At 53.4% G+C, this 15,467-nt stretch overlaps 1 protein-coding gene across 1 annotated transcript in view; it reads left to right on the plus strand.

The window, feature by feature from the left end:
- VSTM2L (V-set and transmembrane domain containing 2 like) overlaps positions 1-13,730 on the plus strand; it is a 38,911-nt gene extending 25,181 nt beyond the window's left edge. The window contains exons 2-4 of the mRNA XM_070381713.1: positions 573-742; positions 2,637-2,687; positions 12,356-13,730. Of these exons, the coding sequence (XP_070237814.1) occupies positions 573-742; positions 2,637-2,687; positions 12,356-12,628 (494 nt within the window). The 3' untranslated portion in view covers positions 12,629-13,730. The remainder of the gene's footprint in view (positions 1-572; positions 743-2,636; positions 2,688-12,355) is intronic.
- The last annotated feature ends 1,737 nt before the right edge of the window (positions 13,731-15,467 follow it).

The following is a 15,467-nucleotide window of genomic DNA, read 5'->3' on the forward strand; positions in this document are numbered from 1 at the left end:
CAAAGTGAGGCCTGTTCACAGGACAGAATGGAGACCAAGGGGAGGTGGGAGTGGCCTGCCCTCCAACCTGGGCAGAGGGGACCCCGGCAAGTTTCCTTGATTGAGGCGGAGGCTCAGGTCTGGTCTGGTTTCTCAAAGACAGTGCTGAATGCTGTGCCCTGGGATTTAGAAGACCCCCCCGCCAGGGCGGGGCAGACAGAGAAATTGGGAAGAATTGATGAAAGCAGCAGCTTCCTTCCTGGCCTCCTGGCCTTCTTGCTCACACCTTCCAACCAAGCCCTCCTCGGATCCGTCACTACCCTCTCCAGACAATCTGGTGCCCGCGGTCTCGGGGGTCGAGGGCTGGCCCTTGTGGGACATTCGGGGCCCCCCGACCTCCTCCTTCATCCCCAAGTCTTGCCACCTGCCGCCACTGCCCAGCGCTCTTGCCCAGCCTCCCAGAGCTGGTCCAAGCGCCCACCAGCAGCCAGACCACCCCGCCCCACCCCCGCCCCTCCCCTCCGCCCGCCCCCGCCGCCAGCCCTGAGGTTTCCTGAGCCCTTGGCTACCCTTCCCCCGGTGTCTCCGCACAGCCCTGTTCACAGAGACGCCCCACGACATGACGGCGCGGACGGGCGAGGACGTGGAGATGGCCTGCTCCTTCCGCGGCAGCGGCTCCCCCTCCTACTCACTGGAGATCCAGTGGTGGTACGTGCGGAGCCACAGGGACTGGACGGACAAGCAGGCGTGGGCCTCGAACCAGGTACCGCCCGGGAGAGCCTTATCCGAGTGGGGCTGGGAGGATCCTGGCCCCCCCACTCCCCGGGAGGGGGTATGTCTCTGCCCCTCATCGTCTCTGAGGGGCACGGGCTCCAGCTGTGCTCGTCCTCTGCAGCCCCCAGCAGTCTCCCTCCCTTCCTGGAATGGAAGCTTGGTGGGGGGGTCGGAGTAGGGAGCGGAGCGAGGCTATGTACCTGGGATGCGCGCAGCTGGTAGGGCCCTGCAGGGAGCAGAGTCCCGCCCTTCAGGTACAGGTGGGGAAACTGAGGCCAGAGGGACGGAAGGTGGCTCCAGGTTACTGGGCAAGGCGCGTCTCCTGACTCACCTTCTCCAAGCCCTGGGGGCACTTGCTTTGTAGTGAAAGTGAAAGTTGCTCAGTCCTGTCTGACTCTTTGCAACACCATGGACTATGGGGTCCATGGAACACTCCAGGCCAAGGCCTGGTGTGCTACGATTCATGGGGTCGCAAAGAGTCGGACACGACTGAGGACTGATCTGATCTGAACCTTTCCCTTCTTCAGGGGATCTTTCCAACCCAGGGATCAAACCCAGGTCCCCCGCGTTGCAGGCGGATTCTTGCAAGCCCTCTAAATACAGGGCAGTCTTTGCCCAGTTCGGTCCCCCCCACACACACACACGTGCATGCATGCCCTTCCACATACCTGCGGACACACGAGGCAGCCCAGTCACGGCACACGTGCACACTCACACACACACACACACACACCGTGGAGGCATATGCTACTGGTGTCCCCGCCCACCTGCCTGGCCAGCGCTATCACCACCACCAGCCCCACTGCCAGTCCCTGCAACACTGCCTGTGGGTTTTCTCTGGACCACAGAGCCTGCCGGCATGGAAGGCAGGCTGGGAAAGGGCTCCATCAACGGCTGACAGCAGTTGGAGGGTAAATACCCCAGCTCCCTCGCCCTTCAGTCGGGATAACTGAAGAGCATCCCCAGGTGCTCAGAGGGAGAAAGTTCAGTTGCCCACGGTGGTAACTGGCTTGAGGACATACCCAACCTTAACTTCCTTCGCTCTTTGGTATCACTCACTCACTCACCTCCTGGTGTTTCCTGGCATCACCTCCCAAATAAATCATTTGCACTTGAATCTTTGTCTCAAGGTCTGCTTCTGGGGGAGCAAACTAAGACACTCTCATTCTTACGCTTGTGTGTATATAGGTATTATGCAAACACATATGTGTCTGCTCACCTGTTCACATATGAACACATACATGACACACTCTTATATGCACACACAGGCATGCTCACACATTCTTGCATGTTTCATGAAATGGCTTCTAACATATTCACAAATACATATTAAAATCATCTGGCTCCCGGAGGTGTCCACTCCCCAGCACACTGGCTTAGAGGACTCGAGTGGTCAGAGAAAGCTCTCAGGCACAGAGTTGCGGGCTTTGCAGTTGGAAGCCTCTGAGGTTAGTTTGCAGGGGATAGTATGTGGGCAGGGCTCTGGCAGCATCTGTGCAAACAAACCTGAAAACAGGACGCATCCACAGATGGAGAGAGATGAAGTGTGCAGACAGACAGTCCTACAGACACGCCAAACCCGAATTACATTCTTGCCTGTTCACACCTACCCTCCCTGTGTATCTCCAAGTACCCTCCATATCAGAATGCATAGCGCATGTGCAGTCAGTTTTCCAGATACCTCCTTTATCTTCCTTTGCTCTAACTCACCTCCATCCCTGAGTGGACGCAGAGCTGAAGGACTACCCCCCCCAGCCCCGCCTCCAGACCCGCGGTCCTTGGAGCATCACCTGCTGTCTCGAGAATCTTAGCTGTGGCCCATATCCCCATCCCGTGATGCTAACGCCTTGTCTCTGCTTTTTCTACCCTCCCGCTCCCAACAGCTAAAAGCATCTCAGCAGGAAGACGCAGGGAAGGACGCCACCAAAATAAGTGTGAGTTTTGATAATGACTTCTTACAAGGGCTCTAATGGAGGACACAGCTGTAATTTAAAAAAAAAAAAAATTGGTCTAGTTCAGCAGGGAGCTTTGGCAAGAAGATGGAGGAGAAGGAAAAAAGAAAAAAAGAAGGGGAAAAAATTGGCCCAGCTGTTTTTTAAAAGCCAGAGATTTTTCAAGTTCATTGAATGACAGGCACAAACAAATGATGGGGGAGAGAAGATGCATTCTCTCCTGTCGGGGCCAAGGCTCTGCATGCCTGATGCTTCGTGCCTGTCTCAGCAGCATTTTTTATTTGGGAAGCCAACGAGGAACTAATGAGACTGAGTCGGCTTTTTTCGGCCCATCACAAATGACGGCTGCGGCATCTCACGGTCACTTGGGTCATCTGGCTCCGGACGTGAGGCGGGACAGAGGAACTATAGCCGAAGGGTTTCAGGGCTGGCCGGGCCTTCTAATGCATTGACTCATTTTTATCATTGCTCCATCTCTCGAGGAAAGGGCAAGCTTTTGCCCATTTTACAGATGGGGCAGCTGAGGCTTAGAGGGGTCAAAGCCTTGCTGGAGGTCATGACTTGGCTGAGCCACATTGAGCTTTTGTCTCCAGGCTACACTGGAGCCCCATGAGGTAGGGCACCCAGGGGACTCAGGGAGTGCCAGTTTTTATAGAGAAGGGCGCCCCAAGCAGAGTCTGGAAGAGGCTGAGGAGAAGGGACTGACCTGGTGATACGTGTGGCCATGGGACCAGGTTGGGTTTGTGCATGGGGCATGCAATCAGCCTGGCAGGAGGCTGGGAGTCAACTGGACACATGCCCAGAAGATGCAGGTGCCCACAGGGGTATGGATGCATGTTGGTGGGAGTGACCTCCAGATTCACTCTTTTCTGCTGCTCCTTCCCAAGCCCATCAAGGACTTGTTGGGGAGCTCAGGGCCCCAAGGCCACTTAGACACAGAGGATCACCTACAGCAGAATTCACAGTGTAAAGAGTGGGCACCAGGAGGCGTGAGGTGTCATGCCAGGCCCTGGAGGTGGCAGAACAGAGGCCGGGAGGCTGGGAGGGAGGCTCCCACGGAGGCTCAGACAGGAGATGGGCAGATGACAGAAGAAAGGCCTTCAAAGCATCATTTGTGCTATCTACCCTCAGGCCCTTTCTGAGCTGGGAAAATGTAAATCATTTCTGGCTCAGGGCGGCTGCTGGCCCACCGACCCTGGCCCCTTACCCTCATCCTCTGCCAATGGCACGCCCATGTGTAACATCTTGTTTCTTGTCCAAACACCCATCAGTTAAGCCTGGCCAGGTGGAGACCTCTGTGTACATTAATATACCCTGTTCATGGCAACTCTCTCACTGATGATTTTTGCTTGGGGTTTAAGAAGCATCTAACGCAAAGGAGAAAATAATCTAATTGACTTAGAGGATTAGAATTCAAGGCTGCTGGGCCCCACGTGAGGGGCATGCAAAGATGCTAATTAGTTAAATAAAATAAATGTACTCAGCATGATCGTGCAATGCCCACCCCCACCCCAATCCCTGGCGATTCCTGCACCAGCTGGGGCTCTGGTTAGGAGATTCCCAGACAAACACAGACCCATTTCCATGTGCAGAGAGCATCTTTCCTGTGATAGTTCTTAAGTACATGGACGCACAGTTAGCGGACATCTGTGAGCAGCAGCACACCCTAGGTTCCTGCAGCCCGAGAGAAGGCTCAGATTTCTCCATGGCCTTCAAGATTCTGTGCAGCTCACTCTGCTCACCCTCTGGGCCATCTCATCTGTTGGACCTGGTTCCCCTGTCCCTCCCAACCCTGGCTGCCTCCCAGCCTCGCATTCCTTCCTACCTTCTGACATTTACACAGGCCAGTCCCTTGGCCTAGAAAACAGTTCCTTTCTCTTCCTTCAGAACTCAGCTCATCAAGCCTCCCTGGACCCTGGGACTCAGCCGGCGCCCCTTCCTTCTCCTTGCTGGCTACATTTTTGTCTGTCTTTTTTTGTCTGTCTTTTGCCTGAAGACATTTCAGGCCTGTCTTCCCTGAAGACAGTGTGGCTGGGACTGCGCCTGCCTGATTTCTGGAGCCTGGCACCGTGCCTGGCAGGTAGTCAGCGCCCAATAAATATTTACCAAGTGACTGCCACACACACACAAACACACACCCAGGCCAATGGCAGCACAAAGCCAGACACAGATTTTGATACACGGACATGCCAACACCATACTCATCGTGCCTGTGCGTGTATGTGTACAGGGGTCATGTGGGAAGGTGGGGCCTGGGAACGAAGGCCTTGTGCCTGCAGGAGCCAGATGAGCCATGCAGGAGTGCTGGCCCCAGAGTCCCATGTCACCTAAAACTCCGAAATTCCAGGAAGTATCTCCCAATTTTTTAAAAAATTTATTTTATTTTTGGCTGTGCTAGGTCTTCGTTGCTGCATGCGGGCTTTCTTTAGTTGCGGTGAGCGGGGCTGCTCCCTACTTGCTTCTCATTGTGGTGGCTTCTCTTGGTGCAGAGAATGCGCTCTGCTCAGCAGTTGTGGCACACAGACTTACTTGCTCTGAGACATATGGGATCTTCCCGGATCAGGGACTGAACCCGAGTCCCCTGCATTGCAAGGTGGATTCTTAACCACTGAACCACCAGGGAAGTCCCTGATTTTTTAACTCTTGGGGCCTAATTTGATTTTTGAAAAACTGTGGAAGACAAACAGCTCAGTCTTCTGGCTGGGCAGCGTCAGCACCTTGGGGGCCCCAGGTTCAGAGTAGGAAGTAAAATGAGTCTCCGGGGGTTTGGTGGAGGCAGGGCTCCATCGTGGGTGCGGTAACCCCTTGGGTTCACCATGGTGGCCCTGGGGAGGTTGAGATGCGGCAGCGCTGAATGCAGGGGTAGGGCAGGGAGGACACGTGGGGCCAGCGCCAAATGTCCCAGGGCCACTCGAGTCCTCGTCCAGCTTTGCCCCTCCCTGGGCCTCTCTTCCCCCGCTCACTGCTGTCTAACAAATATATGAACAGCGCTATGGAAACTGTAAAGTCCTCTGGATTCGGCCGTGTAAATGACAGTGGTTACTAGAGTGGAAACTTTATATGAATTTTCAAATCACATGATTCCTATTCCCAGAATTGGGGGTGGAGGGGTGTGGAGCAGGGAAAGGAGGCCCAGCTTTGCAGAAAACGGGAGAGGGAATGAAAAGAGCTCAGAATCTCATAAGGAGATCGTTTAAATTACAGGCACCTGTAATAATAGCATTGATAACAATAATAACAAGGCAGCTAACATTTATTGAGTGCTTGCCATATGTCAGGAACCATGATGAGTACTTTACAATGTGATTTATCTCATTTAACTTGAGGCCTGGGGAAGGATCCCCTGGCCTTAAAAATTATCTCGCTTGGGAGCTTGTATATGCTGAGGATTCCCTCATCAGGACCTCATTCCTGGGGCTCAGATAAATTCTGCCTGTGTCCATTTTCAAGTTCTGGAAGTCTTTCTTTTGAGTTCACTGAAGTGCTGTGTTTTGGAATTAATTTCCCCTTAACTAACAATTTTGTAAGTAGAGATGGCCCACAACTGCTGAATTTGAAAATAAGGTGAAATTCTCCACATGCATCCTCTTTCCCAGGAGGCTCACCTGCCTTTGTTACTGTTAGTCCCTTCTTTGGTCTAACTGCAGTTGTTTGTGCTGTAGATTCATGTAACCTGTTTCAGTCCAAAACAGCCATGGGCAGCCTGGGTCCCAGTATACATGTGGCCTTGTGCTCCTGCCCTGCTAGCCTAAGCCCTGCCTCCTCTCCAGCCAAGCCCTACAAGCCAAGCGGCAGCCAAAGAGGCCTCAGAAAGCACGCTGCAGCCCCCACAGCATGTAGGATCTTCCCGGACCAGAGATCGAACCAGTGTCCCCTGTAATGCAAAGGGAAGCCCCTGATTTTTAACTGTTGGGACCTAATTGGATTTTTGAAAAACTGTGGAAAGCAAACAGCACCTCCCAACCCCGGGCCCCCAAATCTGCATAAATGGTTAAAAGGAGGCAGCAGTATTTGTCAGATCAAGCCCCTGCCTGCCTTGCCTGCCCACCCCATACATGTAATACATGCATGAATACTGCATGGTTTCTGATGCAGGGAGTGGGGGCTGGGGACGAGAGCAGCACACGAGCTCTGCATTCTTCATGAAGGATTAACAGGCCAAGCAGTGGGTCATGGTGTACTATGACTTTATTTTCTGTACAAGACATTTCTATATTTCCTTGAAAATTCTTGCAGTGATCCACGGTATACAAAGGGCATGGAATTCTGCAGTCTGAAAGGGAAGCAAGATTCATGTGGAGTCGAAATCACTCCATGCATCTTGGGAATCCCTTGAAATAGGCACAGAGCAGCTGGCCTTTGGCTGAGGCCCCAAAGATTACTCTGTGAAGGCCATGGTCACACACACCCAGTCCCCACTCTCAGGGTACTCCCAGCCGGTGTGGCAAATGGATGATAACTCAACCATCACACATGATAAAAAGTAAAATTACAGCTGTGACTATCAAAATAAGAAGGAGTGCAGCCAGTCACAGAGGACCTGACCTAGTCTGAGGGGTCTGGAGGGCTTCCTGGAGGAGGTGTTCTTTGAAGTGAGCACTGGAGTGTAGGGGGGTTGACTTGGAGTAGAGGGAACTTCTCTGAGTGTGTGTGTGTGTGTGTGTGTGTGTGCTGGAGGAACTGCTGGAGGTTGGTGGGTGAGGGAAAGGAGAGGATTCCCCCAGCAGCCACTATGGGGAGCCACCACAGGAAGGGTTCTAAGTTGGAGCCATTTTGGAAAGATATGTCTGACTGTCTTAGGGGGATGGATTGGAAGGAGCCAAAGAAGGCAATGGCAGCCCACTCCAGTATTCTTGCCTGGAAAATCCCATGGATGGAGGAGCCTGGTAGGCTTCAGTCCATGGGGTCGCTGAGTCGGACATGACTGAGCTACTTCACTTTCACTTTTCACTTTCATGCACTGGAGAAGGAAATGGCAACCCACTTCAGTGTTCTTGTCTGGAGAATCCCAGGGACAGGGCAGCCTGGTGGGCTGCCATCTATGGGGTTGCACAGAGTCGGACACAAGTGACATGACTTAGCAGCAAAGCACTTTGGAGAGACCCTGGGGGAGGCTGGGATATTGCCCTGGCCAGTGTGTGGGGATTGGGTTCCGGAGAGAAAGGAAGGACCAGTGTTGTTTAGCAGGAAGATCAGTGGGATTCAGAGACAGATTGTGCCCGTGTGAAGGGAGATATGGGGGTCATGACTTGGGAGGGTCTGGCTGCAATGGGTGAGGCCTTCTGGGGCCCAGATTTGGGGAGACTCTGAGTTGGTGTCTGGCCTTGCCAAAGTGAAAGTGAAAGTTGCTCCGTCGTGTCTGACTCTTTGAGACCCCATGGACTATACAGTCCATGGAATTCTCCAGGCCAGAATACTGGAATGAGTAGTCATTCCCTTCTCCAGGGGATCTTTCCAACCCAGGGATCGAACCCAGGTCTCCTGCATTGCAGGCGGATTCTTTACCAGCTGGGCACTGGTGAATTGCCTGGGTGTTCCTGATGAAAGCTCAGGAGTGGCAGAGCTCAGAGCCCGGCCTGGGGAAAGGACCTCCTGACCCTCTGCTCCCCACCCGGCACCTTCTCAGGGTTACCAAGTCACTCTTAGGCTGAGGACACATGGAGGAAAGGTCTGGCACCATGGATTAATTTGCCATCATCCACTTTTCCTGGTACAGCTCGGGAGAAGGATCCCAGCCCACCCACCTGATGGTCTGTGGGCTCCTGCCGTGTCCAGCGAGGCCTGGGCCGTGGGCAGGCAAGAAGGAGGCTGAGCTTGGTCATGGCGTGGACTGGCCACCTTGTCTCTTTCAGCATAATTAGGTGCTTAATTGCACTGCTAAGGCCTGTCGATGCCCGTGGCCGAGGCCGAGGCGATTATGATTTACAGCCAGGCCTCCACGTGGGGGTCTCTCTGCCTCACAGCCCCATGCTGGGGGGCTGGGCTGCAGGATTTTTCTGCCCAGTCTGTGAATGTTGAAATCCAACAGGCTGCTCCACCATCCCCATGAAGCCTGGGTAAGATGATGGCTCTCTCACGTAAGAGATGCTTCTGAGGAAGGGGCCAGGCTGCCCGAAGACATGGAAGGCTGGAGGCCTAGGGAAAGACAAGGGAGGGCGGGTGGAAAGACAGACTTGTTTACTGGTCCTGGGAGAATCCCCAGGGATATGATTAGGACCTGGTTCTTGTCACCAGCTAGGTGGCCTTGGGCAAGTCACCTTACCTCTCTGAGCCCTGTTTCCTGACCCTTACAATGGGTATCCCAATGTGCCTATATCTTGGTATCCCAGTAATGCCTACATCTTGGGGTTATTTATTATGGGATTTAAATAAAGTGTAGACTCTAGCACATCATCTCCCAGGGATCAAGCGCTCCATAAATATTAGCTACCAGCTCTGCTGTTAACTGTTGTTACTGTTTTTATTATTTGCTTTCTCTGGGTGGTGCTTACAGATGTAGATCCCCAGGACTGATGTGTGTCCTCTCCCGTCGTTCTGGTGTAAGCCGGCTCCCCTGGGTGCTTGGTTACGGATGTAAGGTCTGGGTTCTCCCTTAGATCTGGAGCCTAGGTGGGAGTTGCAGGGGTCTGGCTGGCTCGCAGCTGTATCCCCCAGCGCCTGGCTTGGAGTGGGTCTCGCTCATGGTCTTGTCGAATGAAAGGATGAATCCAGCCCAAGAAAACTGAGGCCAGGGTGCTCGGGACAGGTCAGTGTCAGATCCAGCCTCCCAGCACTGTTTGCTGTTCTCCTTGTCTCCCTTCTCCTCCCTGGGTCGGGGAGGTCACACACAGGGGTGATGGGGTAGGAGGGAGCCAGTGACCAGGGCTTCCGGTCCAGGGAAGGGAAAGTGCAGGCAGAGGGATGGGCCATGCATGGTGCTCCCTCCCCAGCGCTCCTCCCAGCGCTTCACATTATTACTCCATTAGCGCCTTGTAGGGTTGACAAATGAAGGATAATTAATATCCGTGAGGGAAACAGATGTTGAGGTAATTCACTCCCCGCTGCGCATTTGCAATGGCATCTCCTAACTCGCCTGAGAGCGTGGCAGGGCCCCAGGACCTCTCTGTGTCCTTGGTCAGAGGTGATGGAACCAGCAGGGCTGATGGCCTCCAGCTGGGCCCTGCCCCAGTACCTTGGAGGAGGGGGTGTCCCACACCCAGGGGGCCAACTGGAAGAGTCTCTCACTGCTTGCTCTACAGGGAAGGTGGGCAGTTCTGCCTCTGTCCCACCTCCTGCCTCCTGCTGTGCCATAAACCCATGTACTCTTGCTTTGTGGGGGATGATGACCAGCCAGGAAGGTCAGAATAAGAGAGGGTGAGCCAGGCTCCTAGCAGCTGCCCAGTGCTGTCTTCCCTTCCGGAGCCTGGGACGTGCCCTGTGGCCCTGCTACCTCTGGGTGACCCTCTGTGGGCCCATCACACCTTTGAAGGGTTAGAGTGTGCAAAGGCAACCTGGGTTCACTGACTTGATGCCCATGGGAAAGCCACATCTTTCAGAGGCTTAGCTTCACCATCTGTAAAGTGGGTATGATCATATATATGTGACCCAAAATTAACAAGCATGATATCTGGGTACCACTTCATTTGGAGAAAGGAGGGACTAGAGTAAGTCCATTTAAACACTTATACATTTTCTTTTTTCATTATTATTATTTACAGGGTACCAGGCTCTGGAGTGGTCACTGAGATGGAAAAGATAGATATCATTCCTGCCCTTGTGGAGTTTATAGTTTAGTCAGAAAAACAAAAATCAAGTAAACAGACAAATATTTGGTTCTCCAGTTGTGATGAGTGTTAGGAAAGAAATAGACAGGAGGATGTGATGGAGGGCTTCTTGGAGGAGGTGATGTGTGAGAATGAATGGGAGTCAAGGAGGTGATGGGAGACAGCATCCTGGCAGAGAGACCAGCAAAGGCTGTGAGGTCAGAAAGAGCCTGGAATCCAGGAGGAAGGAACCAGAGAAGCCAGAGCCAATTAATAGGATGATTAGAAGTCACGTGTGTGAGGGCCCAGCTGCATGGTGAACACATCACCTCAGATACCATCCTCTTTCTCACCCTGGCCTCCTCACTGCAAGGGTGATCAGCAAGGGTGTCCTCCTACAGAATATGGGTTGTGGCAAGAACAGGCAGACTGGGTATCTGTCCTCATCACCACCCCCAGGAGAGAAGGACCAGTTGGGCTCCGGACTGAGGCCACCAGTCTGAAGCTCACTCAGCTCCATCCTGGCCCTGGCAAGCCTGCAGTGCCAGCTGGTAATGACATCACTGAGCAGGGGGTCGCAGCTGGCTATTAGGGACTGTTTTCCCCTGTTCTGTCTAGATTGAGTGGGGGCTGTAGGAGGGGCTTCTTTTGGCTCTAAGGAAGAAGGGGACAAGAACGATGGAAGCCCCCTTTTACAACACCCCCAATTTATAGGCCAAACTTCGCTTTTATTTCAGCTTTTTATTTTGAATTGCAGACTCAGAGAAAGTTACAAAGAGATCACAGAGTCCCCTGTCCTCATCTAGCTTCCCCAGTGATGTATCTCATATGACTGTCCAACTGCCTTTTCCCTCTTCATTGAAAAAATTCACAGCAGCTTTATAGTTGTGGCAGATTTATTAAGAAGAGCTCTAGTCTGAAAGCTACCCACATGTCCATCAACAGATGGCTGGATAAACAGATTGCGGTATATCCATGTGATGAAATACTACACTGCAATAAAAAGGAACAAATTGAGCCAGGCAACATGAAGGAATCTCACTGATAGTATGTTGTGTGAAAGAAGACACATACAAATGAGTTCAAGAACAGGGGAAACTAGTCTAGGGTGATAAAAATCAGAGTACTAGGTAACCTAAGGGGGTGAGAATTGACAAGGAGGGGCCACTAGGCTGCACTCCAGAAGGCTGTAAACGTCCCATGCCTTGCTCTGGATGGTGGTCACACCCAGCATACATGTGAAATTTCATTAAGCTGTGTGTGCCTTATTGTATATAAACTATATTTCAATTTTAAGTAAAAATTTAAAAACCCCATCCAATAAGTAAATGAGCAAAAAGCCAAAATATGAAGACAAATATCACAGTCTTGCTCCTCCTGCACCCCACCTCCACTGGAGTGAGCTATTATTAGCATCCTGATATATTTGTGATCAGCCTTTATTTTATTTTGACAAATAAGGCTAAGAATTCACTTTGCAGTCTACCCCAGCCCTTCCCTGGGCTCTGCTTCAGAAACAACCATAGCTTTGAGGCCACACTGTGTTCCCTGGTGTCTGTTTTCAAACTTGCCTGCACACAAGTCACCAAAACCAGTGTAGAGTGTTTTCGTGCCTTTCTTTGCAGAAATGACATCATAGGGCAAGAGTTTTGCAATGAGATCTTTTCACCCCATGTATCCCTGAGCTCTAATACGGCTAGTTCTAGCTTATGGTTTTTCACTGCTATGCAATATTCCACTGAATGAACTGACCAGCACCTGTTCATGTGATCTGTTGATGGACACTTAAGTTGCTTTGCTTTTCTGCTGTTGAATTCCACAAGCCTTGATGGGAGTGTCCCTGGGGCCCCACCCGGAGCGGGCCCTGGATTCCAGTGGCCAAGGTTACTGTCTCTGTGTCGCCCCCAGGTGGTCAAGGTAGTGGGCAGCAACATCTCCCACAAGTTGCGCCTGTCGCGCGTGAAGCCCACGGACGAAGGCACCTACGAGTGCCGTGTCATCGACTTCAGCGACGGCAAGGCCCGGCACCACAAGGTCAAGGCCTACCTGCGGGTGCAGCCGGGGGAGAACTCCGTCCTGCACCTGCCCGAGGCCCCACCTGCCGCGCCCGCCCCGCCGCCCCCCAAGCCCGGCAAGGAGCTGCGGAAGCGCTCGGTGGACGAGGAGGCCTGCAGCGTCTAGACTGATGCCCAGCTCGCCGCCGGCCTGCCCTGCGCCCCTCTGGCTGTATCGAGTGTGCGAGGAGCCGCTGGACCGCCGGGGACGGGGCTGCCCGGGTCCAGCTCCTCCCCCTCCCCGAGACGGCCCGTGGCCCCCTCCTCGGCCCTGCGCCCACCACCCCTCAGCTCAGCATGTAAGCCCCGCCCAACCCTCCCCCTTCAGACCCCCGCCACGACCTGGCTCGGAGAAGGTGGCCCGGGGCACCCAGGGGACAGCCGCCCCGGAACGCTGGGCTGGGGCACCAGGCCGGGACCGAGCCGCCCCCGTCTGTCACCAGCTTCGGTTGAGTCCAGTGTTTCGCTTTGCTTGCTTGTCTCCCATCCCGTCCCAAGCCGGGGGCCTCCCAGCCTTATTCTCCCTCCTTCCTCCCATCCCCTGCTTGGACCCCGGGGGCGTGGAACGGTGACCTCTCCCAAATGTGGACTTGAATCTTCTGAGCAGAACCAGGGCCTCTGGTGAAGGAGTGAGGCACAGAGCCCCCCAGGAGAGCCGTGACCCCTTGGCCAAGTGGCTCACAGGGGCCCTGGGAGGACAGGGAGACTGCTCCCACCGCCTCCAGTCATGTTCAGTCTCCTCCCACTAAGAACCAGCCCCTTGTCCCACCCACCAGGGAGGCGGGGGATCTGCCCCTTCACATGGCAGGTCAGAAGGAGGGCCTTTCCCTTCTGACCCCTTGGCCCCAGGCAGAGTCTTGCACCAGCGGGACCCTTTGGAGGGTCTTCGAGGCTCTGCAGGAGCCCCCTCTGCCAGCTCCTACCATCCCAGCCCCCTCCCAGGACCCATGCCGAACCCCCCCTCAAGGGCCTGGCGCTGTTGGGAGCCAAGGGCCCCCCCATACCAAATCCTTTCACAATTCCTGAGCAGGGGGGCACCCACCCCCTTGGTGATTTGTAAATATTTCTACTGAGCCCCACACCCCCTCAGAACTGGCTGGAACCTCTGGCCACCCCTCAGCGATGGAGGCGGGGGATGTGGGAGAGGCCTAGGCTTTGCCTGGGGGGGTGTGGGTTACCCTGTACACATGATCCAGTCCGTGACTACCAGCCAACCTGAATAAAGCAATTTAAAAAAAAAAAAAAACCCTGGGCAGAGTCTTTCTGGGGCATTCACCTCTGGGAACAGTGCGGCCAGGGAGGGGGAGATGGGGCGGGGTGAGGCCAGCCCACACCGCGCCTCACTCAGTCCCTTCTCACGCCTGCTCTCGGCCCCCCAAGCACAGAATGAACTCCAGTGGGGGCTCAAGGAGAAAGAAAACCAGCTCTCGTCCAGCGCCAATCCAATTACCAGGCGCTCGAATGATTCTGATTTTGAGATCATTACCCATACAGAAGCGAACAAAAAACATGTTTATACTGTTTTGTGAATAAATAACTTATAAATGAAGTAAGGGTGAGTTACCAGCTCACCAGGCAACCCCAGAAAAGAACCCCCTGCCTTGCCCATGTGTCTTCCAGATTACCCCCTCTTCTCTCCCAGAGGGAACCACCACCCTAATTTTTAAGGTAATCCCATTCTCAGTGTTCTTTTTTTTTTTTTTTACAGTGTTACTACCTATATGTATATCATCTTAAATAATATAGTTGAGTTTTGTCTACATTTTTAGAACTTTATACGCATGGAATTATACCCTATCTGTTCTTTCATACACTGCTATGTTTGTGAGATTCACCTAGATTATTTCATGTGTCTGTAATGTGTCCATTTTTATTACCGTTCGACTATCCTACAACTTATCAATTTATGCATCCATTAATACTGTTGACAAGAATCTGTGGTCCCATCTGGGTGCACTGTAATTAATGGCCCTGCATGTGAGCACGTGGACTGCTCAGTTGGGAGGTTTAGGCATCCCTTTAGGGGTCTCATTTTCTCCCCAGGTATCAACACCCCCATATTACAGTTGAGGAAATGGGCTCAGAGAGGCTAAGCTATTGAAATCTGTTTTGCCAAGCTTGACTGTTCCTTCCATCATGCCCTGGGCTCTGGACTCCCCTTTGCTCATCCCAGCCAAGAGTCCTGCCCACTTCAGTCCTGCTGAGAATCTGCCTGGGGGTGTATCAGTCAAGCCTTTGTAGCCAGCATGCCCAGATGGCACCCGCTTTGTGCCCCTACAGAAACCATTGGCATCACCCACACGGAGCTTGGGGCATCTGCCTGTCCCCGAGCTCCCCTGCCAGCCAGACTGAGTGAGCTTCCTCAAGGGCAGGGTCTGGGAGCTGCTGGAATGATGACTGACGTTGGCTGAGCACTAAGTGTGCCCCAGGCACTGTGCTGACCGCCACAGCAGCCCCAAAGGGAGGCACGTATCCTCAGTTTTGAGATGAGGAAGCTGAAGTTCAGAGAAGAGCAGGCTGGCGGATGGCTGGCTGGATGAGGATGTGTATCAATGAGGCTGTGAAGCCAGCAGGGCTCGGACTGGTTACAGGATCCCCGGTCTGGACGGTCTGTGACCGATGGTCCTTTCAGGCCAGCAGTCAATGAACATGGTCCCTTCTAGAAATCCCCAAGTGCAAGGCAGGCCTGAAAAGCCCAGGTCCCTCTGGGAAGGTCTAGGGGGTACAGGCTCGTGCTAGCGTGGTAACAATTCTCATGGGCCCTGAGCACCTATACTGCGCCAGGAGAGGACTTTTCCACAGGAAATCCTGAGGCTTCACGGGACCTCCTTTTACCTTCCCAAGAGCCTGTGTCTCATCTACAGCCCTCTCACTCTTTAGGGGAGTGCCCTCCTCCTGGGAGGCCGTTTTCTTGCTCCTCTGGGAATACAGCTCAGGGGAGAGAGAGTGCCTGGGATAGAATCCTG

Source organism: Bos mutus, chromosome 13 (genome assembly GCF_027580195.1).
Source record: "Bos mutus isolate GX-2022 chromosome 13, NWIPB_WYAK_1.1, whole genome shotgun sequence".
Lineage (NCBI taxonomy): Eukaryota > Metazoa > Chordata > Mammalia > Artiodactyla > Bovidae > Bos > Bos mutus.